Consider the following 25135-nt stretch of genomic DNA (forward strand, 5'->3'; position numbering starts at 1 on the left):
AGATGGACTTATCAGAGCAGATATGGAGAAAAGCTCCAGGAGAGTGAGAAAGAGGTGGTAAGAGGATCAGTCCCATAAGATATGCATGTATAACCTACCAATTATACACGGCGTGGGATCATGATTGTGGGGATTTTCTGATCAAGGCTGATAATAGCTTCTGACTTTAAGGACTCAGGATCCATTGAAAGAGGTGCAGGCTAGTAAGTTCCTTCCCTCCATCCCCCACTGTGAGTATGATTGGCAGTTTAAAGAGAGAAAGGTTCCTCACCAAATTCCAAAATGGACAAGGAACAGTCTAAGCCTGATAAATCTGAGTGTGAAGCTAAGAAAGAAATTGCAGGATTAGGGTGAGTCCCCAGGTGTAAAGAGAAAATGATAAAATATTAATTCTGCGTATGGGGGACACAATCTTGGACGAGCTACTATTTGGCCCAAGTAGGACCTTCCAAGAATTGAATACGTCAAAAGTTAGATTCATATGTAAATCCAATGGCGAAGAAAGCTGCTGTGCAGCATTTTGGTGCCAAGGTGCTGTGGCTGCTGATGCTCTGCTGGACATACAGATAAGTTTTAGGAACTTGGTCTAAAGTTATTTAGATATTAGTTATATTGTGAATCTTTTTTTTTTCTTCAGACATTTGAGAATTTTATTAGTAGACATAGTTCCACAGAGTCCCTTCTACATTGCCCTAACCATAAGGGCTGGACCTTCAGAGAGGATCTCTTCTGCTTCTCCCTATTGCTGTTGTGCCCCTCCCCTCCAGGAACCCTCTTCTCCAAGATTCAGCTCTCACTCTCCTACTCCTGTCCAGCCACTTTGGGCAGTACTGAGCAGGGACTGAGAGAACTATTCTTATCAGGGCCCCAGGTGGCCCCTCCCTCTCTGACCTTAGGCAGAGATGGGGCTGAAGGCAGACTTAGGTAGGAGCCCTTCACAGTCCCTCCCATCTCCCCTCAACAGCAGTCTTTCTCTCCCCCCCTTCCTCCCAGCTTCCTTATCTCTCTTGTCAAATGGTCTTGTTCCCAAAGATCTCTCTTCTGTAGTAGGTCACCCAAATACCCATCTTCTCATTCTCTCCCAGCATGCTCTCCTCAGAACTTTCTCCTTACCTACTGACTTATCCCATCATTCTAGTAACTTCCATCCTGTCTCCTTTCCCAAAAGATCTTCTATTCCAAGCTTTGCCCAAGGTTCTCAGAGCCCTTGTCCATTGCAAACACTTCTTATTTTCAATTAGTTGTCCTCTTGAGGAGTTCAGAGGTAAGATATTCTGGCCAGAGCTAAGATAGCAAAATCTGGCCACGAGGGACTCTACATTTTCCTGGAGAGAACCCAAGCAAGGATTTTTCCTAGTTCAGAGCTGTATTAGCTTGGGAGCCCATGCTGAAAAACCCCACTGAACTAGGCCCATAGATTACAGTAGTCACCTGAAGAAATATGCTGCAGACCTTCCCTCCTACAGTCTTGGGTCCCAGGCCAAGTCCCAGTTGGTCCTAGTTTGAGCCCTGACTGACAGAGGGAATGTCAATAGCACTTGTTTCTGTTTGGGCCAGAAACCGGGAGGGTCTCTTCTCAGACTGATCATTCTTTGCCTCCATTCTTACCTATTCTACTTATCCTTAATCACTGAATGGGTGGTGCCTCAGACAGAGATCTGCGAAAGATCTAAGTTTAACAAGATCAATTTCCCCATGTGGGCCATCTCCAGTGGATCTTATCTAAATCTTGCCATTGGACAAGATAGCTCTGGAGGAAAAGGAGCAGCTGGTGATTCTGCATGGCCCTCCCTGGCTTAAACCCAATTTACCTGAATGTCATGGCACCTCCCTGGTGTCATGGTCTTCTTCCAGAATGAGGGACAAGCAACATCTCAAACAGGTCAAGTCGAGGGGACAGTTAAGGGCTCTCTGTTCCCACCCTCCCCAGGAAAGGGCCCCACCACATGAAGTAACCCAGGCTCTGCTTCTGCCTGCAGCTGCAAAGTCCCACCCCCTAGTGATTTCCCTAGTGGAAAGAATCCAGGAAAGACCCACGGAAAAAAGATCCACTGGCAGAAAGTGATGTTACCCAGACTAAAACGCGCAGTAAGGAGACAAAGAGACGAGCAGGAACAAGGAAACGGAGAGACAGCACAGCAGCCCAACCAAAGGGGTTTTGGAAGAAAGGAAACTCACAGAGGGAAAGCAAGAGGCGCCCTCCCTACCACATGCTGGACACAGAGAAGGGCAAGCCAGTTTGGGTCCTACCCTGCCAATGTGTAGGATCACAGGGTTTAGAATGGAAAAGTCTTCTCCTTGAATCTGGTTTTATTCTTCTCTCGACGCCACAGAGCTTCTTTCTCTTCTCTTCTCAAATGCTGGGGAGTCACCTGAAATTGAGTTAACTAGCAGGGGTTGTTTAATTTTTGCCTTGTATCCCCTATATTGTTTTTGTGTTTTAAAGAAAGGTGGTTTGAAAAACAAGGGACAAAAAGAATGATTTGCAAAAGCAATTGACAGTTAGAATATCCTAAGCTAAAGTAACGATTTTTAAAATAAGGTTTTTTTTTTTTTTTTTCATTTGGTGTAGAAAGTTGCCTATAAATTACATGAGGTTCCATCCATTTTGCCGATGGGCTGGTTATGTCTACTTGGCTATTCCTTGTGAAAACTGTGAAATTGCTAATGAAGTTATTTGGGCTTATTGTTATAATATTGAATCCTAAAATTGTTAAGGATTATTGATGTGCCAGATTGTTGGAGAGAGGGAGAAGCCATGTAATAGAATGGGAGAGCGGAGAAAAGGGTTTTAATAATGATGTGAAATTGCCCTAAGGAACTTGCCATTTGTCAGAGAGGAAACAGCCCAACATCTTGGTGCATGCCCTTAGCCAGCAGGCTAAAGCCTGAAAAGACTTCGAACATTTAGGTTTAGCTTTAAGGAAAAGTGGAGTCGGGAAGCATGGGGAGTTAGGAGAGACACCAGGAGACGGAGTACCCTGACCCAAAGGAAGGTAGTGGCCCTGGGGTGCCCCATTGGCAGATTTGATGGAGAGGATTTGACCTCAGGGACATGGGTGGGATTCCCGACAGGGCACGGCAGGGTGAGACTGTTGGGGACCTCTCTGGAGGTGGGGTCTCGGGAGTTTGACATGGCTTGGATTCCGGACTGGACCATCTCCTCAGAGGTTGGGATCATGGATTTGAGCTGATTTCTACCTATGCCTCTGGGGCTCTAAGGTGGAGTCGGACAGGCAGGAGAGGTGGACCCTGCCCCTGCTCTGGGGGTACTTTGTGAACTTGCCGGGTTTGGTTCTGGATCTAGATTTCCAATCTCTTCCTCTTTAGCTTTCTGAAGGTTTTTGACTGGAATTTGGGGTAGTTCATCTGAAATTTAGGATTGTAAACTGCCTACTAATTATTGGCGTGATCTGTTGGCTTGGGAAGGTGAAGGCTCAAACTCACCCTTCTCTCTCTGGGTGTGGCTGTTCCTTAGAAAAGAGAAAAAACCCATTTGCTGGAGCTTGTCTCCCCCCTCCAACTTCTGCCCCCCCCTCAGTTAAATGAAATTACTTTAACTTTAATTGCATCTGTTGTTTAAAGGAACAGTTCACGTTTGCGGGGTTAACAACTTATTCCGCTTCAGTTCTTCTGCTGGGTTACAGTAACAGGAGTCGTTGTCCCACACGGACAGTATGAAGACAAGGAAGGTTAAAAGATGAAGTGGAAAAAACGGGCTGTCGAAGGTGGCTGCGTGGAACAGCCCGAAGGTGGGTGAGTCTGGGAGCCACGGAGGGAGGAGCTCCAAGGAGGGTTTGTAGAAGCAACCGCGAGAGGGGCCAGAATAGGAAACGGGGGCTGTGGCTGATGGGGAGGAGCTGGGGGCGGGACCGACAGTTGGGCGGGGGCGGGGCCTGCAGTTCTGGCCTGCGCGGGAGAGAAGGCTCCACCCCCTTGGGGGATGGACAGGGCGGGGCTCTGAGGACCAGGAAGCTCCTCCCCGAGGGGTTGGCGGGAAGCCGGAAGTCTTGGAAGTGCGGGAGTCTTCCTCCCTTCCCGGGAGCTCCGGGCTCTCCTTCTTGGCCCGGGGAGCTCCGGTCGCTTTGTCTCTTGGAGGCCAGAGCCGTGCTTGCATCACCAGGTAGGTCGGAGCCGCGTCCCCCTCCCTTGCCGCTGCCGCGGCCGCTGAGTCTCCTCCAGCTCCGCCGGGAGCAGCCCCTCGCTGCTGGGTGAGCGCCCAGATTTACCTCCTTCAGACCCGATCTAAGTGTCCCGCCTTCGTAGCCCTCGGAGCGCCCCTCGAGCCCAGTGACCTACGCGCTTTCCTGCTTCCCCTTATCGGAACCTCTTGGGCAGGTTCCCGTCTGCTTCAGGCTTTCGGCTCCTTGTCTGCACTTTCCGGGACTTCCAGCCCAGGCTCCAGCGCGCGCCCCGAAGTCCTTCCCAGCTCCCAGGCAGACAACAGGCTTCCTGCTTTCCCGGGCTCAGCTCCCGCTCTGGTAGCCCTGACCTCCCTGCCAGGACCTAGAGCGGTCTCTCTGGCCTTCCAGAGCCTCCCCCTGCTCCCCAGACCTCCTGCTTCCCTGGCCCCTCTTCTCTCTGAGCCCTTAAACTGGCTAGCGCAGTCATTCCCTGGTGGTTCCAGGGCCAGAGCCTTCCCTGCCCGCCCTCCTCCATCAAGTAGTCATTCTACTGTCTAGAAGGCCATGCGGGTTAGTGGGAGGGCAGAGAAGCCGGGGGGAGGAGAGCGCTGAGCAGGAACCATCGCGGCCGGGACTGCTCTCCTCCTACCTGGGACCCCAAGCCCTTTGAACCCCTGTAGAAGGATGGGGAGAGGAGAGAGAAGAGGAAGACAGGGAGGGGAGCAGTCTCATTTCCACTTTTGAGCGTCCCTGCTGCTTCCTTCCTTCTGTGGGGTGGAGTCTCTTCCCTGAGGGCAGGGGCAGGGCCTGTGTAGCTAACCCTAACCCTCTGGAAATCCCCTTGGGCTTGCCCTTACCCCCAGAAAGCCCTCCGGCCCTTCTCCCTCTCCAGCCCAGTCTGTGGAGGCCCGAGCCCTGCCCCACGCAGATTTGGAGTCAAATGCAGGCCCCAAAACCGGAGGGACAGTGGAACACTGTGAGCACCCCAAAGAGCAGTCACCCAGACAGGCAGTCTGGGACGAAAGTGGGGAAGACGGGCTTTTCCGGGCCCTCTGTTTAGGGATTTTCCAGGGGACTCCGGGTTGTCTAATAGCAGAAAAACATAAAATTAAAAATCTTCCTGGGTTACCTGGGACCTCTGGTTGCTACGTCTGTGGGGCCATAAAGGTCCGGGAAAGGGCAGCAGGACCTGAGAGAAAGACTAGGGGACAGGCAGAAGAACTTTACCAATGGAGTCACTTTGGTTACTTTTCTATGTACAGAGGGAGCCTGGAGCCAGAGGGAATGGGCCCTGGGAGCCTCAGACAACCTCAGGTGAGTGCAGTTCTGGACACCAGCCCTACAGGCCCTGTTACTGTTGAACCCGGTTTCCTGGTGGTGTTATGGGGGCCAAGCCGAGCCCAGGCACTGGCAGAGACCCTGAGAACAGCAGCGAGAAAGGAAGGAGGAAAAGAGCCCGTCAGTGAGTCATGGGACTGGGGCAATTTCTTGGAAGCTGTGACCCTGCTGTCGCCTTCAGCAGGTCCTGGTTTGACCTGGAAGAGCTTCATGGATGGGATGACCCCTGGCAAGGCTTAGTTTGCATGTTCAGAACAGGCAGACCTGCAGGGCCCTCCCACCTGTAACAGGAGGCTTACCTGAGCACAGCAGAGAGAGGGCGTTCAGTCAGGACGCTGCAGTTCTTTAGCCTGAGCGCCCAAGGCTCCCCTTGCTTTCCTGGGGGAGCTCACTGGTCAGCAGAGCAGGGGGCGGCAATGGGCCATCTTGGGAAATCTGTCATATCTGCAGGACCCTGCTTTCCCAGGGGTGGATCCTGAGGCCTCCGGGCAGCCTCACTGCTTTGTCCAGAGCCCTGCAGAACGCTGCTTGAAGGGAGGCACGTGGAGCCTTTGCCCACTCTGTGAGTCTGCTCCTGGGGCAACTTTGTCATGTTATAAATAAGCAGAACTGACCTAACCATGTATCGGGGAAGGACAGAACTCCAGGAGATGGTGGCCCTTTCATCAAGTGTGATGAGATCAATGGGGAGTGTGCTACCTTTGACAGCCAGTTAGGTGAGTTGGTAACCTAATTTCAAGACTGCCTATTTATGAAGCACCTACTAAGGGCCAGATACTGAGCTAAGCACCTTACTAATATCTCCCCTGATCCTTACAACAGACTTTGGCATGTAGGTGTCGTTATCCCCATCTTATTTTTACTTATGTAGTCAGATATGGGTAAAAAGTATTGGTTTACTTCAATTTTTTAAATTCAAATTTTGGTATTTTGAAACAAAAATTAATCTCTCCCCTTTCTGCCATTGAGAAAGCAAGAAAAAGAAAGGGAGTAGTCAAGCTAAATAAAATTTCTTATTCGTCATAGCTAAAAAATATTACATTTCATGCCCTAATTAAATGCTATGTACTGCTGACAAAAAAGGTGAATTCCTTTCTGTTCCTATTCTGTTTTCTCCAGAGGCCTGTCAGAGTTAGGTTTTCTAGGATCCTATTTACCTCCCTAGTTTCTTGTTTATTTTGCAGTTAGATTTGTGTGATTATGAGAGGGGAATGTTGAGGTTCCCCACAAATATATTTTTACTGTTTATTTCTTCCTGTAACTGGCCTAATATCTTCTCTAGAAATTTGGGTGCTCTACCACTTGGTACATATACATTTTGACCCTTTGATTACTTCATTATACCCTTTAACAAGATGTAATTTCCTTCCTTATCTCTTTTAATTAGATCTACTTTTACTTTTGCTTTGTTTGAAATCATGATTACCCAAGATTTTTTTTTTTTAACTTCTGCTGAAGTATAATAGATTCCGTTCCAGCCTTTTACCCATCAATCCTCTTTTCTCCCCTGTATATGCTTTTGTTCTCTCTTTCTCTTCTGCCCCTTTTTAATAGTGTTTTGCTTTTTATCCCACTCCCTACCAGCCCTATCTTGTATCACCCTTTCTGCCCCTTCATTTTTACCCTCTTCTTCTGGAGTTTCTGTTCTCCCTTTTATCCAGTCCCTCTCTTTTCTTTCTTTCTCCTCCTACTTCTTTATAGGGTAAAATAAATTTCTATACCCAACTGAATGATTAAATTGTTCTCTTAGAGCCAAAACTGAGTAGATCCAGTGTCAGATAATACTCATCCCCCTCCCTTCTTTCCCTCTTCTGTGTTAGTCTTTTATGCCTCTTCATGTGATCTATTTAATCCCATTATACATCCCCTTTCCTCTTCTGCCAGTACAGTAGTTTTCCCTCTTATATCTTTAGGTTACAGACCCAGTGGAAATACTGCTGAATCAAAAAGTATGCAGAGTTTGATAGCCCTTTTGAGCATAGCTCCAAATTGTTCTCCAAAATGGTTGGATCAGTTCACAACTTCATCAACTATGCATTAGTGTCCCAGTTTTCCCATATCCCCTCCAACATTTATCATTATTTTTTCCTATCATTTTACCCAATCTGAGAAGTGCAAAGTGGTTCCTCAGAGTTTTTTAAATTTGCATTTCTCTCAAAAATAGTGATTTACATCATTTTTTTTTTTTTTTATGGAAAGGTGATTTAATCTCCTCCCCCCCTCCCCCGGTCATTAATCTCTTTAATTGTTTTTTTTTTAATTTTTATTTTTTATTATTATTATTTTTTTATAATAATAGTTTTTTATTTACAAGTTATATGCATGGGTAATTTTATATTGACAATTGCCAAACTTTTTGTTCCAGTTTTTCCCCTCCTTTCCCCACACCCCCTCCCCTAGATGGCAGGATGACCAATACATGTTAAATATGTTGAAATATAAATTAAATACAAAATAAGTATACATGTCCAACCATTATTTTGCTGTACAAAAGAATCAGACTCTGAAATATTGTACATTTAGTCTGTGAAAGAAATCAAAAATGCAGGCAGGCAAAAATATAGGGATTGGGAATTCAATGTAATGGTTCTTAGTCATCTCCCAGGGTTCTTTAGCTTGGTGTAATTGGTTCAGTTCATTACTGCTCTATTGGAACTAATTTGGTTCATCTCATTGCTGAAGATGGCCCGGTCTATCAGAATTAATGATCATATAATATTGTTGTTGGAGTATATAATGATCCCCTGATCTTGCTCATTTCACTCAGCATCAGTTCATGTAAGTCTCTCCAGGCCTTTCTGCAATCATCCTGTTGGTCATTTCTTACAGAACAATAATATTCCATAATATTTTTATACCACAATTTATTCAACCATTCTCCAATTGATAGGCATCCACTCAGTTTTCAGTTTCTAGCCACAAATATTCTTGCACATACAGGTCCCTTTCCCTTCTTTAAGATCTCTTTGAAATATAAGCCCAGTAGTAACACTGCTGGATCAAAGAGTATGCACAGTTTTATAACTTTTTGAGGATAGTTCTAAATTGCTCTCCAGAATGGTTGAATGTATTTACAATTCCACCAACAATGTGTTAGTGTCCCTGTTTTCCCACATCCCCTCCAACATTCCACATTATCTTTCCCTATCATTCTAGCCAGCTGACAGAGGTGTAGTGGTATCTCAGAGTTTTCTTAATTTGAATTTCTGTGATTATTAATAGGTAGAAATAGTTTCTATTTCTTCATCTGAAAATTGTCTCTTCATATCCTTTGACTATTTATCAATTGGAGATTGGCTTGATTTCTTATAAATTAGAGTCAATTCTCTATATATTTTTGGAAATGAGGCCTTTATCAGAACCTTTGACTGTAAAAATGTTTTCCCAGTTTATTGCTTCCCTTCTAATCTTGTCTGCATTAGTTTTGTTTGTACAAAAACTTTTCAATTTGATATAATCAAAATTTCCTATTTTGTGATCAGTAATCATCTCTAGTTCTTCTTTGATCACAAATTCCTTCCTCCTCTACAGGTTCTTCTAATTTATTTATAATCTCATTTTTTACGCCTAGGTCATGAACCCATTTTGACCTTATCTTGGTGTATGGTGTTAAGTGTAGGTCAATGCCTAGTTTCTGCCATCCCAATTTCCAATTTTCCCAGCAGTTTTTGTCAAACAGTGAATTCCTATCCCAAAAACTGAGGTCTTTGGGTTTGTCAAACATTAGATTATTAAAGTTATTGACCATTTTGTAGTATGAGCCTAACCTATTCCACTGATCAACTAGTCTGTTTCTTAACCAATACTAAATGGTCTTGGTAACTGCTGATTTATAATATAATTTTAGATCTGGTACAGCTAGGCCACCTTCATTTGAGTTTTTTTTTTTTTTAAGTCCCCTTGAAAGTCTTGACCTTTTGTTCTTCCAGATGAATTTTTTTCATCTGGAGATGAAAATTATAGACCAATCTCCCTGATGAATATTGATGCTAAAATCTTAAATAAAATATTAGCAAAAAGACTACAGAAAACCATCCCCAGGATAATACACCATGACCAAGTAAGATTTATACCAGGAATGCAGGGCTGGTTCAATATTAGGAAAACTATTAGTATAATTGACCATATCAATAAGCAAATTAACAAAAATCATATGATCATCTAAATAAAAGCAGAAAAAGCATTTGATAAAACCCAACATACATTCCTATTAAAAATATTTGAGAGTATAGAAATGAATGGATTTTTCCTTAAAATAACCAGTAGCATCTAATTATAACCATCAGTAAGCATCATATTAATGGGGATAAATTGGAACCATTCCCAATAAGATCAGGAGTGAAACAAGGTTGCCCACTATCATCATTACTATTCAATATTGTACTAGAAATGGTACCTTTGGCAATAAGAGTTGAGAAAGAAATTAAAGGAATTAGAGTAGGTAATGAGGAAACCATATTATTACTCTTTGCAGATGATATGATGGTATGCTTAGAGAACACCAGAGAGTCTACTAAAAAGCTATTAGAAATCCACACCTTTAGCAAAGTTGCAGTATACAAAATAAACCCACATAAGTCATCAGCATTCTTATATATCACTAACAAAATCCAACAGTTAAGATTTACAAAGAGAAATTCTATTTAAAGTAACTGTCGATAGCATAAAATATTTGAGAATCTATCTGCCAAGGGAAAATCAGGAACTATATGAGCAAAACTACAAAACACTTTCCACAAAAATAGTCAGATCTAACCAATTGGAAAAATATTAAATGTTCTTAGATAGGGTGGGCAAATATAATAAAGATGACAATACTATCTAAACTAATCTGTTTAGCTCTATACCAATCAGATTCCCAAAACACTATTTTAATGACCTAGAAAAAATAACAATAAAGTTCATATGTTTCTATATTCTTAATAAATGACTGAAAGTCTATCTTTTCCCCCTGAATCCCTGACATACTGAAATGATTTCATCATCAGTGTTTTCTTTTCGAAAGTTACCAATTCTCTGATATTTTTGTTCTTTAATCCAGTCATTATTTAATATGTCACTGTTGCATCTTCATTTGGGTTTGCATCTTTTGTTGATGGCTCCTGACCCAGTTTCTATTCTTATTTCATTATGGAATGAAAGGGTGCATTGGTCATTTCTGCCTTTTTCCACTTATGTGCAGTTTCTCTGTACCTTAATGGTTGACTTTTGTAGAAATACTATGTATTGCAAAGAAATGTTGTCCCATTAGAAGGTGCCTTAAATCTTTTAGTTCCAGTTGCACTAGACATTTACTCATCTCTCCTTCTCTCTCATCTCATTCTACATGTCTTCCTCATTTTTCCTTTCTGTTACTGTTGTAAATTTCCTTCTTCTTTTCCCCTTCAGTGAGTCCTGTTCAATACATGTGTTTTTGAAAATTTCACCCATTTTTCTTGTCCTTTCCCACAAGGGTTTCTCTCCCTCTCCTCACTGTCCATCTTGGGTCCGAGCTCGGAAGGCTTGCCCACAGGTCGGACACAGTGAGTCCCTGTGAACCTTTGGGGCATCTCTAATTTGCACATCTCGCGTTTCTCCCGAGCTGCTTCAATTCTGCTTTGCTCCCAGAGCCAGCACCTTCTCTGAGGAGGGGCATGCCATGCTGGGCGATCCTGGGCCAGGGGCACCCAATCAGTGCTATAGTTCTTAAGCGCGACCCTGAGAGTGACTTTGTTGCTTTTTCTGACCTCCGTGTGAGCACTTGCCCCATGCGAGTTCTCTATAAAATAAGCTCTTTGGCAAGCGTACATTCGGCATCTGAACCCTGTGGCCAGCCTGACAGAGCTGTGCCCTCTGCAGTGGACTTGGATGCTGGGCAGCTTAGTTTGAGAAGGGACCTCGGGGTCCGGTACCTCATCTTGCCAGGGGATCTTCAGAACCTTCCTGAGACACTGGAAATGGCAGTGATCTATTTTCCTGGCATAGCACCGGGAGCCAGGTTTCCCAGGTGTACACCAGTGAGGTCGGACATACTGCACCTTTCGTGGCTCTCACGCGTCTCCTCTCCCACCCGTTCCCTCGGAGCCCCCCATGCTGAGCTGACTCTGGCAGTGCACGTGGATGTCCCCAGAGAGCGCACCACCAAGGCAGGAGAAGCCTCTGTGGCATTTGGGACTCCTCCCCAGGCCACAATGGGCGGATCCCCCCATGGACGGGTGGCGCTGGCTGATGGAGCACCCGAGTTCTCTTGGTGCTGATTGTTGGACCAAGATTAGCACGAGAGCCGGAGAGCTGATTCCTTCTGTGTTGCAGCTCAGCTTCTGAGGTTTTTTGGTGTTAATCTCAATCGTATTATCTTGATTGCGAAAATATCATTGAGATCAATACAAAAAGTCCATCCGTTTGTACTACGAGCAATATGCTCAGTTTTCACAGTAGCATCAGACGTAGTGTGATGTAGAACACTTGTTATCAGCAGTGGGTGTTCTTGGGGAGCAGGCCCCAAAGCTAGAGTTGGGACAGTCGCCCCTTTGGGAAGCGTCCCCCTCAAATCCCCCCCCAAGAGCTGATCGTGCTACAATTCTCTTCCCCCGACCCACCCTGAAGGTGGTTCTGTTCCAGTTTCAGTCATCAGTAGAACAGCAGCTAGGTCCCCTGCCCAGTTGGATCAACACCCAATCCTTCTTGCACCATTTTGGAACATTCAAGGACCTTCTTTCCTACAGCCCACACACACATAGACGCCACATCGAGGGCAAATGCTCCTCTGTCTGACTGTTGGGAATGTAATGACGACATTTTCAGATTAAGGAAATTTGCTAAAAGGAAAAAGCAGGGACCTGATAAGATAGTCTCCAGGTGGTCCTGCAGGCTGGAGGCTAAAGGCCCATGTGACGGGATAAAGCATCCTCAGCTCCGTTTGACTTCGGCTGAGGTCGCCATTGACAACCAATGGTGCGGCAAGAAGGGGAGCAGTGGCCCCCTCCACCACCTCTCCAAAGGCAAAGCTTTGAGGGAGCAGTTTGGGCTTTGGGGCAGGCCAGGAAGGGGTGAAAGCGCCACCCAGGCCTGGCCACTTGGGGTGCGATCAATTTTTGTACGTGACCTCAGCGTTGCCAGAGGGACCCTGGGAGAAGGACAGACAGCTCTGCTTCGCTTGGCTGCACAGCGTCTCCGACCGCTCAGTGCGCTCCAGGTTCTGGGGCCTCCCACTTTGGAATCCCCTCCACATTCTCATCAGAAGTCCCAGCTTCCCAGGAAACAGAAGACATCATTTCTTTACTTTTGTTCTTGGTTAAGTGAGCACATAAACCTTTTGTGCCCCAGAATACGCTACTTGCCAGCTTTTCTTTGCAGAATCTTCTTGAGAATATATGACATATCAGTTCTGCTGAGGAGGCAATTCCCCATCACCTTCTTGTCCTCCTCCACAGATCTATCCACCTCACAGAAAAAGCAAAACAAACTTTCTTCCTGATTCTGCAGGAGACACCTTTTGTAATAGGACGATTCTCGGCTTTCTTCCACCTGATCTTAAAATTTCTCTCAAAATTCAGTCTTAATGACCATGATTCCAGGAACTGAGTGACATTCATAAAGGGTCCGACCAACCTCTGTGCTTCAGCTGGTGCGAGGTGAGCACGTTAACTCGGAAGGGTTTTTCAGTTCTGCATTTTACAACTTTTGGTGCTTTAGGTCTTGGTGACATTCAGGGATGTGGCCGTGGACTTCACGCAGGAGGAGTGGGGCCTCTTGGACCCTCCTCAGAAGGAGCTGTACAAGGACGTCATGTTGGAAAATGCCCGTAACCTGCTCTTCCTGGGTAAGGACATTTCCTTGGGTAACTGAATCCTCAATCAAGGAGCATATCTTCATTTCCTGGGGTGCAGGGTTTGGGGGGGTTATCAGTGACCAAAAAGGGAAGAGTGCTGGGCTCCCATGTCCAAGAAACTAGATTGTCCTGCAGGCCGATGTTCCTGCAGAGGTCTTTGCACTGTATGATCGGAACCTGAGGGCTCCCTTTGTTGCTCCTGAAGGTGTTTCTTAGAAGTTTGAGGTAACTTGAGGTGAAATATTTAAGCAGTAGGGAAGCGTCTCAGACATGGGACTAATCTGAGAAGTTTATCTCATTGATCCTCTCCCTGGACATGAATTTTATCTGCCAAAGCTCTGTAACCAGTTCGAGCAGCTTTTCCTCACGACCCATAACTCTTTGGCCTGTGTCTGGTATTTAGAATATTCTCTGTAGCAAGCGTCAGGTTGTAGCCCAAAGCATCCCCTGTCCTGCTGTTTGTCCCTAATCTTCCTTCTTACTGCCCTCAAATTCCAGCACCATAGTGGGAAAGAAATGGAAGGGATGAGCACCATTTTTACCTCCTGTTTGCCAGGTGTGCGTTCTTTTCGGTACAGGAACAATGTTCTTTTAAAAACGGGAGGAAATTTGATATTTGGACTATTCCAGGTTCCCAAATTAACCATAAAGGACAAATGAAGATGCTGTCAACATTCAGAGAGAGAACCGATAAATAGAAATCATATAGATTACATACATACTTATACCAACTCGCGCCTATTTCTGTGTAATGGTAGCCACACATAAGTAACATTTCCCATGATAGCATTACACAATAACTTCACTTAACTTGGAAGGTTATTGTGAGGATAGAGTGATGTAATATTTAGTTTTATTTTTAATTTACTGAATAAAAGAAGCATTTCCATAACATGGTACAATCAAAAATGATAAGTGCACACAAAAGTGTAAATCTCCAACAAACGGTTTGCCTTTCAAATAGAGAACAAAGTAATTAAGGAAATTTCTTTGCTTCCCTTTGCCTGTACCAACCCTAGAGATGGCTACCATTATATAAAGTGAGGTGTGTGTTTGTAGAAGTATGTATGTATATATGCTGCATGATTGCTATTCCTCGGTTCTTTCTCTGAATGAGGAAACTGAGGTAAACAGAATTTAAATACTTACCAAGGGATGCACAGCTCTTAATTGGGGCTTGCTTTAACCCCAGGCATTCTTGGCTCTATGCCCAACTCTTTCTCCTTGTAGATCTCCTCTAACTTGTAGATAACAGGTACTCTGGGAGGAATCCATCCTTCTTTGTGTCACGACCAAGGGTCTGTTGCTCAGGTTCCAGGCTGCTCTGGCTCAAGAATCCCCTTTGCCAATCGTGGGGCTAGAAGTTTCTGCCAGAATGTCACCTGCTGGGATCGGGGACAGTGGGCTCAGAGGGTATGGCTCCTTCTCAGGACAAGTTTTACAACAGGATAATTTTGGTTAAATAAGCACTAATGAGTGAGTATAGACTCGTATGTGTGAACATAATGGGGTGAATCTGAGAATGGAGCAGCTCTGGATCCTCACCCCATTCCCTAAAGAGACCTAAATTTCAAACTTCTCTCTTCATCCCTCCCTGATTTCCATGCCCAGGGCTTCCAGTTCCCAGAGAAGACCTGATCTCTTATTTTAAGCAAAGGGAATTCCCCTGGATGCTGGAGCAAGAAGGCCTGAGGAGCTGCTCTCCAGGTGAGTGAGGTGAAAGCAGGAATATGAGAGTTACCAGAGGCTTCTAGGAGTTACCAGGAAGTGAATGCTGGGTTTGAGGGAGAAAGAGCAGCCTTGGAATTCTTTTTCAGATATTTCTCAGTAGTGGCTTCTTGGGCCAGTTACTGAATCTCAGTTTCCCCAACTGTAAAATGGACTAGGTTGAAATGAGCCTTTTAGGTCGCTTCCAGTGATCATCTATGATTCTTTAAGAAGCCATTGTTTGGAATTTGGGGGCATGGAATTTTCCCCAAAATGACTAAAGGAATTACTCAACTATCAAGAAATTATCTTTCTTAAAATTTCCAGTTAGCAAGCATTTACATGCTTGCTACATGCCAGGCCCTGGACTAAGCCTAGGAACCAAGGATGCTCCCTCCTCCAAGGAACCGAGCTGTGACCTTGTGGGGCAAGCAGCACACCTGGGTAGAAACCTACTGTGCTCCAGATACATTCAAACCACGTTCAGTGCCGCACTTAGTCACTAGTGGGTGAGGATAATGATGGTTTAAGCAGGAGAGCAAAATTGGGAGGAAGTAGTCAAAATTTTAAAAAAGGAAGAACTAGCATTTATCCAACACCTACTGTGTGCCCTTCACTCTATCAGTATTGTTTCATTTTATCTTTATGAGAACCCATTTTACAGATAAACAACCTGAAGCAAGATCTCATAAACAACAAGAAGAGGTCCCAAGACTAAGGTGGGGTTAAAACCCAGGTCTTCATATCTTAAGGCCTTTCTATCCACTGCACCACTAGCTGTGTTTTGATTTAGAAATAGCATGTAATGAAAATGCTCACACACATGTGTGGTGGAAATTGATTCTTTTAAATCCTAAGCAGTCAAAATCAATTGCTAATTACCATGAAAAAAGAGTTATATTTGCATTGCCTTATGGTATGCATTATATTAAATGGCAGATGCCCCAAAGGTCAGTTAGTAATATTGCATCGTGTTGCTGTTTTCTTTTAGATAATGTATATATTAAATTGAAATTTTTTTGAAAGGATAGCATTTCTTTTTGATCCATATTCAGTATCCATGGTTCTCTCTCTCTGAATGCTGATGGCATTTTCCAAAGTATCGAATTTCTTCAGATGTAACTTTGGTTTTTTTTTTACACCTAATAAAGTATACTTTCACTGAAACTCTATTGAATGACCCATCCAAGTTGCAAACTCGTTCCTTTGAGAAACTGCCAGATAGTAGAGAAATGACACATAGGCTAAGTTGAAATTAGAACACGCCTTAACATTTCAGCGAATGGCACTTTAAGGTGTGTTTTTGCAGAAGGGTTGTGATCATCCACGATGATTTCATGGTGGTCTTTGTTGTACCCAATGACTATGCTTTTCAATAGTCTGCCAGCACTGCTGCAAGAGGGCAGACCCAGGTAACATCTTGATTTGGTGATCATGGGTTTGATGAGACGTGACAAAGAGGTAACCCAGGAATGAGAGAACTGCTCTGGTGCAGAGAGAGAGCCACTAAGGGACTTTGCAGGCCGGGGGCCCTTTTGTACCTGAATGTCTAACCTTCCTGGAAACTATTTGATGTCAAGTTGAGAATCTGAAAGAACCTGTTGCACTTAGAAGCCATCAGAGTTTGATGGAAATACTGCTCAGTCCCCACCACCTGGTGGATGTTCCTAATCATGATCCTTTGGAATCACAGAAAAACCTATTCAGGTGGAAATGTGTTGCCCCAGAGGAGAAATATCTTTCTAACCAAATCAGATAATTATGTACCACTTAAGGTGGTACAGATAAATTTTGGGGTCAAATTCTTTGGATCATTCTTTTCACTTCCATATCATAGGATGGAGAACTCAAATTCTTATATAAGACATATTTTCAGACATGGGTAATTTCATGAATTTCTTTTTTTAATTATGTTAGGATTTTCATTTTTCTTCAGTGATCAAGTTTTTTAAAAAGTGTTGGTATTCTGAATATGGTGTCAAATAACTTAATAGGGAAAAAATTGAAAGTGATCCCCAGGGAAATTTCTTGTACCTACAGGTAGATTAGAAAATGAAATCTTGACTAGTGTATAGGCACCAAATGACATTTTAGCTATGAATACAGGATTGAAAGTACAAACAATGAAAGATTGAAAATGGAAATAATTTGTCAAGTATTATAGATGGAGCATGCTCATTCAAAGGGTTAGAATTTTTGTCTTAGCTGCTGGTATTTGGGTAAAATCATTTAGTTATTCTGGGCTGCTGCCCTGAGTTGTGCACATAACAGAATGGAGGTACTTCCTGTGGTGTACTAGGTTTATTGTGAAATATCCAATGTAATTGTACTTGAAGCTCATGGTAAATTAAGTCATCCCTGGGATGTGTAAGCTAATAAGATTTTGAAATGATTGGTTCTGCCCATCTAAGATTTTTCTCTTTGCCTAAAAAAATAAAAGTAACTGAGTTTATGTTCTGCTGATGGAAGGAGAGAAATATACATATATACATACATATATATATATGTTTCTTCAGTCTATGCATTTGTTTTATTTTTAGTTTTTGTTTGTTTGTTTGCATTTTTTTCCCAGGAGATATCAGACTTGAATTGAAGGAAACTTCTACAGAGCCAAGCCTTTGGTTGGTAGAAACTCGTAAGCCAATATTGATGAGTGATGGTCCTTGTGACTTCACATCGAGAAAAATCTGTGTCTCACATGAGACAATCTATCCTTTAGAGAAGCATTATGCCTGTGAGCATTGTAGAAAAACTTTTACACGGAGGGCTCATCTTCTTGCACATCAGAAAGTCCACACTGAAGGAAAATCTTATAAATGTAATGAGTGTCAAAAGATCTTCACATCCAGGACAGAATTTATGGAACATAAGGGAATTCACACTCAAGAGAAACCTTATAAATGCAACCAGTGTGAAAAGGCTTTTACCGGGAAGTTTAGTTTTATTGAACATCAGCGAATTCACAGTGGAGAGAAATCGTATGAGTGTAATCACTGTGGAAAGGCTTTTACACACAAGAGTAATCTTCGTCGACATCAGAGAATTCACACTGGAAAGAAACCTTATGAATGTAATCAATGTGGAAAGGCCTTTAGAGCAAAGGGCCCACTTAACTCACATAAGATAATTCACACTGGAAAGAAACCTTATGAATGTAACCAGTGTGGAAAGGCTTTCACCGGGAAAGTTAGTTTTACTGAACATCAGAGAATTCATAATGGAGGGAACGCTTATGAATGTAATCAGTGTGGAATGACTTTTACACATAAGAATAATCTTCGTCGACATCAGAGTATCCACACTGGAAAGAAACCTTATGCATGTAACCAGTGTGGAAAGGCCTTTAGAGAAAAGGGCTCACTTAATCTACATAAGAGAATTCATACTGGAGAGAAACCTCATGAATGTAAGCTGTGTGGAAAGGCTTTTACAGAGAGGGGAAGTCTTACTCGACATCAGAGAATCCACACTGGAGAAAAACCTTATGAATGTAATCAGTGTGGAAAGGCTTTTACAGAAAGGGGATCCCTAACGGTACATCAGAGAATCCACACTGGAGAGAAACCTTATGAATGTAACCAGTGTGGAAAGGCCTTTAGGAAAAAGGGAGGTGTTACTCGACATCAGAGAATCCACACTGGAGAGATCCCTTATGAATGTAATCAGTGTGACAAGGCATTTAGAAAAAAGGAAAGTCTTGTTGTACATCTGAAAAAACACACTGGAGAGAAACCTTATGAATGTAACCAGTGTGGAAAGGCTTTTACATGGAGAGAAAGTTTTATTGCACATCAGAAAATTCACACTCGAAAGAAACCTTAAAACTGGAATCATTTCTGTCAGGCCAAAGTCAATCCTTTATCATTAGAGAGTTTATGTGAAATAGAGGATTCTTATAACTGGCCTGAATGAGGAAGTGCATTGAAATGGAGCTTCTTAGCAGAAAATTCACTCTGGGAACGATTTCCTGGGAATTCATTGTGTGCAGGCTTTTTGCAAGGGATCATCTAGTACCCTCTCATCAGAGGATTTGTAGTGAAATCTTAGAATGTGCGCAGTGAGGACATACCTTTGTCTGGAACATGGGGTTAAATTTGGGTGAGACTACAACTCACAGAATGGTGAGATAAATAAAATAATTCCTGTCAACCTGTCAGGTTGCAAAACAAAAAAGAATGAGAAGGAATTTGCTCGATTGCAGAACTGAATGAGAAAATGCATATTATGATTGTAGAAATACCGTGTCTTCAGAATGAGAAAAAGACCTTGTGTCAGCATTATGTGAACATTATTTGCTGAAGGGAAGAAATCAGAGTTGTTTCATCAAGGCTATAAAAATGGGGCCTATTTGGAGAATTTTGTGTTCTACATGAATTAAACCAACATTCAGGTCAGTGTCTGAGGCAATAAAAGAACTTCTTTTGGACTTGAGATAGTTTCTGGCTCCTGTTGGACCCAGCAAGAGGCTCTGCACTTTCTATTTTTAAAACTTCCCATGGTTGCTCCTATTCTGCCAGCATGAAAAGGAAATCCAAGTGAACTAAATTTCGATTGATGGATATCTGTTTTGTTTGTCACATGTACTCTACAAATCCATGAATGTCCTAGGTACTCATAATATCCCACTCATCAGAGTAATGGTTTCCAATTTATAGATCAATATGTTAGATATGAGGGAGCAATTCAAGAAGCACTATGGGAAATCTCTATTCTTTCAGAAAAATCCTGATAGAATAGATAGGAAGAAAGGTTTCTAATGAAATTCATTTGGGTGCTAATGAAGACCAAAGCCAACCTCTTGTCTTCTTGTCACTTGAAGGGGTTTCAGATTTAGTGAAATCCAAACTCATATCTGCACAGACATTTCTTATTAGGAAGGCAGCTCATGAATGGGACATTGTTCATCACATCAGGCTGAAATCTGCCTCTTTTTCCCTCATCGCTCCTCAGGGTTCCATCTGGGGTCAAGTGGAAAAGTGGGATTCATCTTTAACACAACAACCTTTCAGATATTTAGACTATTTCATGTTGCCCACCAAGTTTTCTCTTTGGGATAATCATTGTGAGTTTTTTCAACTGTCCCTCATTTGATATTCACAGTTCTTCTTGGGATATCTTCCAACTTGTCAGTGTCTCTTGTGGATTATTTCCCATGGTAGCTCTGTAGAAATAGATGCCTTATTTGTCCATATTGTGTGTTTTCTCTCCCTCTCATCAGGGATTGTCTTTTACCATTCTTTCTATCACTAGTGCTTAGCTCAGCACCTGGAACATGTTTAATACATGCTTGTAATGACTCTTAAACTGTTGTCTGGTCAGGGCAGGCAAAGAACTACAGGATTATCAGCTCTGTTTACAAACGGTGACGGTCACACATTTGTCACTCCTTTCCTTTCCCAATTTGACTTGTCGCACAATGGCTGTGGTGTATGAGAGCAGAGTAAATACTTCATTATCTTTGGAGAAAAGGAAAGTAGGATGGCCTAAATTAGGCCCATTTTTACTTAGTATTGTCAGTTTTTGCAGAATAATATCTTTTTGGACCTTGCTCTCATTTAAAAGTAACGGTATTAGGACAAAGAGAAAAGTGGAATTCTAATCAGAGAACATTGGGAGAAGGTGTGGTGCTGATGCCTTCCAAACTCCAGGTGTTCTAGCTATAAGTATTGGAGGGGGATGAGGAAGGGGAAATAAAAAATGACGAGGGATTGCAGATAGCTTCTTGGCCATATTGGATCCTTGTTTTCCACCTGGTCACCTACTTAAAAGGTAGCATGATGGGAAGGAAAGAGCATTTATTTGATTTGTAGTCAGAGGACACGAGTTGAAATTCTAGCTCTTTACCTCTATGGCCTCAATAAAGAAATTTAACTTAACTGGGTCTAAGTTCCCTCATCGGAAAAACAGGATATTAGGCCCAGTGATCCTCAAGATCTCTTCCAGCTCTAAATCCTTTTATATTACAGACCTGAGAAGACAAAGAAAGGGCAGCTTAAAGATGAATCCTACCCCTCGTTGCCGCATATTGTTAGGTAATCAGCTTCAACTTGGGCTGATGACCCAGAAGACTTCACTAAACCTGAGTATGATTGGTAATCTGGAGAGGCAGCAAGATGTAGGCAGTTTTAAACTTTTTGTTGGTTTTAAAGTCTTTGTTGAGTTAGAAGACTTGTGTGTCATTTGTAAGCGGACAGTTCTCTCTATGCAACTAATGAAATAAGTTTCTTACCATATTTGTTCATGCAGAAAATAGGTTTCAAGATGCTTTTAAAAAGGAAAAATTTGCTCTGAGGTTACATCTTACATCCATCAAGTTAGCAGAGTTAAGAAAAGATAGAGACAATGTTAAGGGTGTGTATAATTAGTCACAGTAGTACATACATTGTATTTGTGAATTGGTCCAAGTATTCTGGGAAGTCATTGGGAATTTAATATTTAACATTAAATATTAAAAAGTGATCAGATATCCATACTATGTGATTCAGAGACAACTCTAAGCAAGTCATAGAAAGAAAAGTTCTTGCTACACTCAAATATTTATTGCAGTCTTTGTTGGTTTGGTAGGAAAAAAATGAAGCAGATGCAAAAGAGAAAATAGATGCTCATCAATTGGAACCTGTCTGAACACATTGTGGTGCATGAACATTACTGGAATGCTGTGCCATAGGAAACAGTGGATATAAAGAATTCAGAGAAGCATGGGATATGTAAATGAGTGAAAGAAGGCAGACTGAGGTAAGCAAAAGAAGAAAAGCAATATGACTGAACAGTGTCAGATGGCCAGATCTGTGAATGTGGAAATTGTTTACAATAAGGTAGATATCAAAACATCCACGTCTGCCTCTCCATCACATAAGCAAAACCCAGAAGACACATCCAATGTGATGCATTTCTTCCTCTTCCTTACCATGTCACTAGCTCATCTTTTCTTCATGTCCTGTAATTCTTAATGAGAAGTATCAAAGATGGAGACTATCCCAAAAGAGTTCAGAAAGTGCTTTGATCAATAAACCTTTGACTTGCTAGACAGATGAAGAGCAGCAGCTGCCAAAAGTGACACCAAATTGGAATATAAATTAGTCTGTTCATTAGGTAGAAATGAGAGGTCATTAACAGTTGTCTTGACCTATGTCTTACCACTGGACTCAAATGACTAAAAGACAGAGTGAGACTGACTTGGCACAGTTCTGCCTCCCTGAAATCCAACTTAATTGCAAAGTAAGACATCACCCACTGACTGCCTCACCCCATCCCCATAGCATCTGTACTCTTCAAAAACAAAGGACCAGCAACAATTTGGGTGAAGAAACTCATGAGTTCAAAAGTTCAGTGTTGCTCTCAATTAAATGTAAAAATTCAGTTTTCCCATCAGTCACTTTTAGTTCAAGGAAAACTGAGCTAAGTTTAAAAGTGCAATACCTTCATAAAACACTTTAATTCCAAAGGAATTGTTATTTTATCACCTGCTGCAAATCAGTTCATGGCAAAGAAATTTATTATCTTCTATACCTTTAATTATCCCGATTCAGCTCTACAACATCTGGTGTTATTTCTGCCAAACATTCCTGGAAATAGTGTTTCTTAAGTATTTTTGTTCAAAACAATTGAATTCTTCCTTATAAATCTACCCATCTACATAATATGGACTCCATCACCTCCGGCTCCCTCCAGCACTAAAACCAAGATTACATCCAGCCACCAACCTGCCAGCCTCTCTCTTTGGTCCTTCTCTAGCAGCTTCTGACTGCTCGCCTTTGGTCTTCCCCTCTTGGGGGAATATCTCCAACCAGTCCTACTTGTTGTGGATCTGTGGGTCCTGATTAGTGAAAGTGTTACAAGGACACTGTCCAGCAAATAACTCTGTGTGTGTGTGATCTAGGAACTTATTCAAACTGACCAGTTCAGAGACTTGTGGAGTCCCTATCAATCAAAGTCATAACAAGGAGGTCCTAAATAAGGACACAGTGGCCAGTACATGGTTTTGCTTGTTTAGGCCAGTATCCAGAAGCACAGGTGTTGCACACAGATTCTAGAAGTAGGCTCAGTATTGAGCAGTAAATCAAAGCTTAGTTAAAATTGCATTAATATATGCAATGGTGCTCTATAACTGCTCCCTTGGTTTGTTTCTGTAATTACCATGGTACAATTTTGGGTTTTTGTGGAAATCCATTGAATTATCTGGTAGGCACTTTAGGCTGTGCCCTTATGGAAGTAAACTATTTGATTATTAAAGGACTTTTATAACCATCATAAAGCTCCTGGCCTCTTTCTTCAGTATCAATAAGCTCCTTTGGTGGAGGGGTACCTCTTGGTTATGGGAGAGGTTCCAGATTCCCTTGGGAGAGAAATATTGGATCACTTTGGCATAATCAGCAGATTACCAAAGAAATATATGGAGTAAGGGCAAAGCTGGAGGGAATTTCAGGATGGTCTATGACCTCATTGTGAAGTGGGATGATCCTTGTGTTGGACACATGTGGAGCACTGTAGGAGTATGGAGATTCCCAGAAAATGCCAAAAGACCTCCATCAAGTTGAGCAAGAAGGGAAAAGGGCTGATTACTAATATAGGATGGCCATTACTTAAATGAAGCTCTTCTGTAATAGCAGTTACACAATCCTGTGGGGGGAAAGAAGAGAAACAAGAAAAGGGTGGTTTGAATTTGGAAAGAACCAAAAGGTCAAGGAGTTTTACAAATTAAATTATTAGACAATTTAATTTAATTTTTTGAATTGGTCTATATGTCCATATTGACTGTAAATTATTTGAGACTTGTACCCATTTTTTCTAATGTCTAGCATCTTCTCTGTGTCTGAGACCAAGCTTCAGCACACACTTGAGTCTGCTTATTTCAAGTCCTCTCACCCCTTAAATACTTTAGTTCAAATATACAGAGAACTGACTCAAATTTATAAGAAATCAAGCCATTCTCCAATTGATAAATGGTCAAAGGATATGAACAGACAATTTTCAGAGGATGAAATTGAAACTATTACCACTCATATGAAAGAGTGTTCCAAATCATTATTGATCAGAGAAATGCAAATTAAAACAACTCTGAGATACCACTACACACCTGTCAGATTGGCTAAGATGACAGGAAAAAATAATGATGAATGTTGGAGGGGATGTGGGAAAACTGGGACACTAATGCATTGTTGGTGGAGTTGTGAACGAATCCAACCATTCTGGAGAGCAATCTGGAATTATGCCCAAAAAATTATCAAATTGTGCATACCCTTTGATCCAGCAGTGTTTCTATTGGGCTTATATCCCAAAGAAATACTAAAGAAGGGAAAGGGACCTGTATGTGCCAAAATGTTTGTAGCAGCCCTATTTGTAGTGGCTAGAAACTGGAAAATGAATGGATGCCCATCAATTGGAGAATGGCTGGGTAAATTGTGGTATATGAATGTTATGGAATATTATTGTTCTGTAAGAAATGACCAGCAGGATGAATACAGAGAGGACTGGCGAGACTTACATGAACTGATGCTGAGTGAAATGAGCAGAACCAGGAGATCATTATACACTTCGACAACGATATTGTAGGAGGATGTATTCTCATGGAAGTGGATTTCTTTGACAAAGAGACCTAACTAAGTTTCAATTGATAAATGACGGACATAAGCAGCTACACCCAAAGAACGAACACTGGGAAACAAATGTGAACTATCTGCATTTTAATTTTTCTTCCCGGGTTATTTATATCTTCTGAATCCAATTCTCCCTATGCAACAAGAGAACTGTTCGGTTCTGCAAACATATATTGTATCTAGGATATACTGCAACATATCCAACATATAAAGGACTGCTTGCCATCTAGGGGAGGGGGTGGAGGGAGGGAGGGGGGAAAAAATCGGAAAAGAAACGAGTGCAAGGAATAATGTTGTCATTATAAAGTAATCATTAAAAAAAAATAAAAAATAAAAAAAAATACTTTAGTTCAGTTACATCACTGAAGCATACTGAACATGTGCCATCTGTAGAATTATTACATCACACTAAGTGCTAAGTATCTGGGATCTAGAGAACCATTATCTCATCAATCATACTGAATAAACACTGTGTTGTAAGTGTCTTTGCTTCAAGTATACTTTTCTCAGTGTTCTCCAATATTTGTGATCCTCTACATTTCCTGCTTTCTTTTGTTTTA

The 25135-nt window shown here is 42.3% G+C and overlaps 1 protein-coding gene across 2 annotated transcripts; it reads left to right on the top strand.

Moving 5' to 3' along the window:
- The first annotated feature begins 1325 nt into the window (after positions 1-1325).
- On the top strand, positions 1326-23233 carry LOC127552254 (zinc finger protein OZF-like). Of its 2 annotated transcripts, XR_007951314.1 has the most exons (6): positions 1326-4123; positions 5387-5438; positions 13137-13263; positions 14884-14979; positions 17552-19369; positions 21544-23233. XR_007951314.1 is itself a non-coding variant. In XM_051982860.1 (5 exons), the coding sequence occupies exons 2-5, from the start codon at positions 5409-5411 to the stop codon at positions 18799-18801; spliced, it is 1503 nt and encodes a 500-aa protein (XP_051838820.1). In that variant the 5' UTR covers positions 1326-4123; positions 5387-5408; the 3' UTR covers positions 18802-23233. The 2 variants fall into 2 exon arrangements, 1 of the variants encoding a protein (XP_051838820.1); XM_051982860.1 differs by having other exon boundaries at positions 17552-23233.
- Positions 23234-25135: the final 1902 nt, after the last annotated feature.

This window comes from Antechinus flavipes, chromosome 2 (genome assembly GCF_016432865.1).
Source record: "Antechinus flavipes isolate AdamAnt ecotype Samford, QLD, Australia chromosome 2, AdamAnt_v2, whole genome shotgun sequence".
Lineage (NCBI taxonomy): Eukaryota > Metazoa > Chordata > Mammalia > Dasyuromorphia > Dasyuridae > Antechinus > Antechinus flavipes.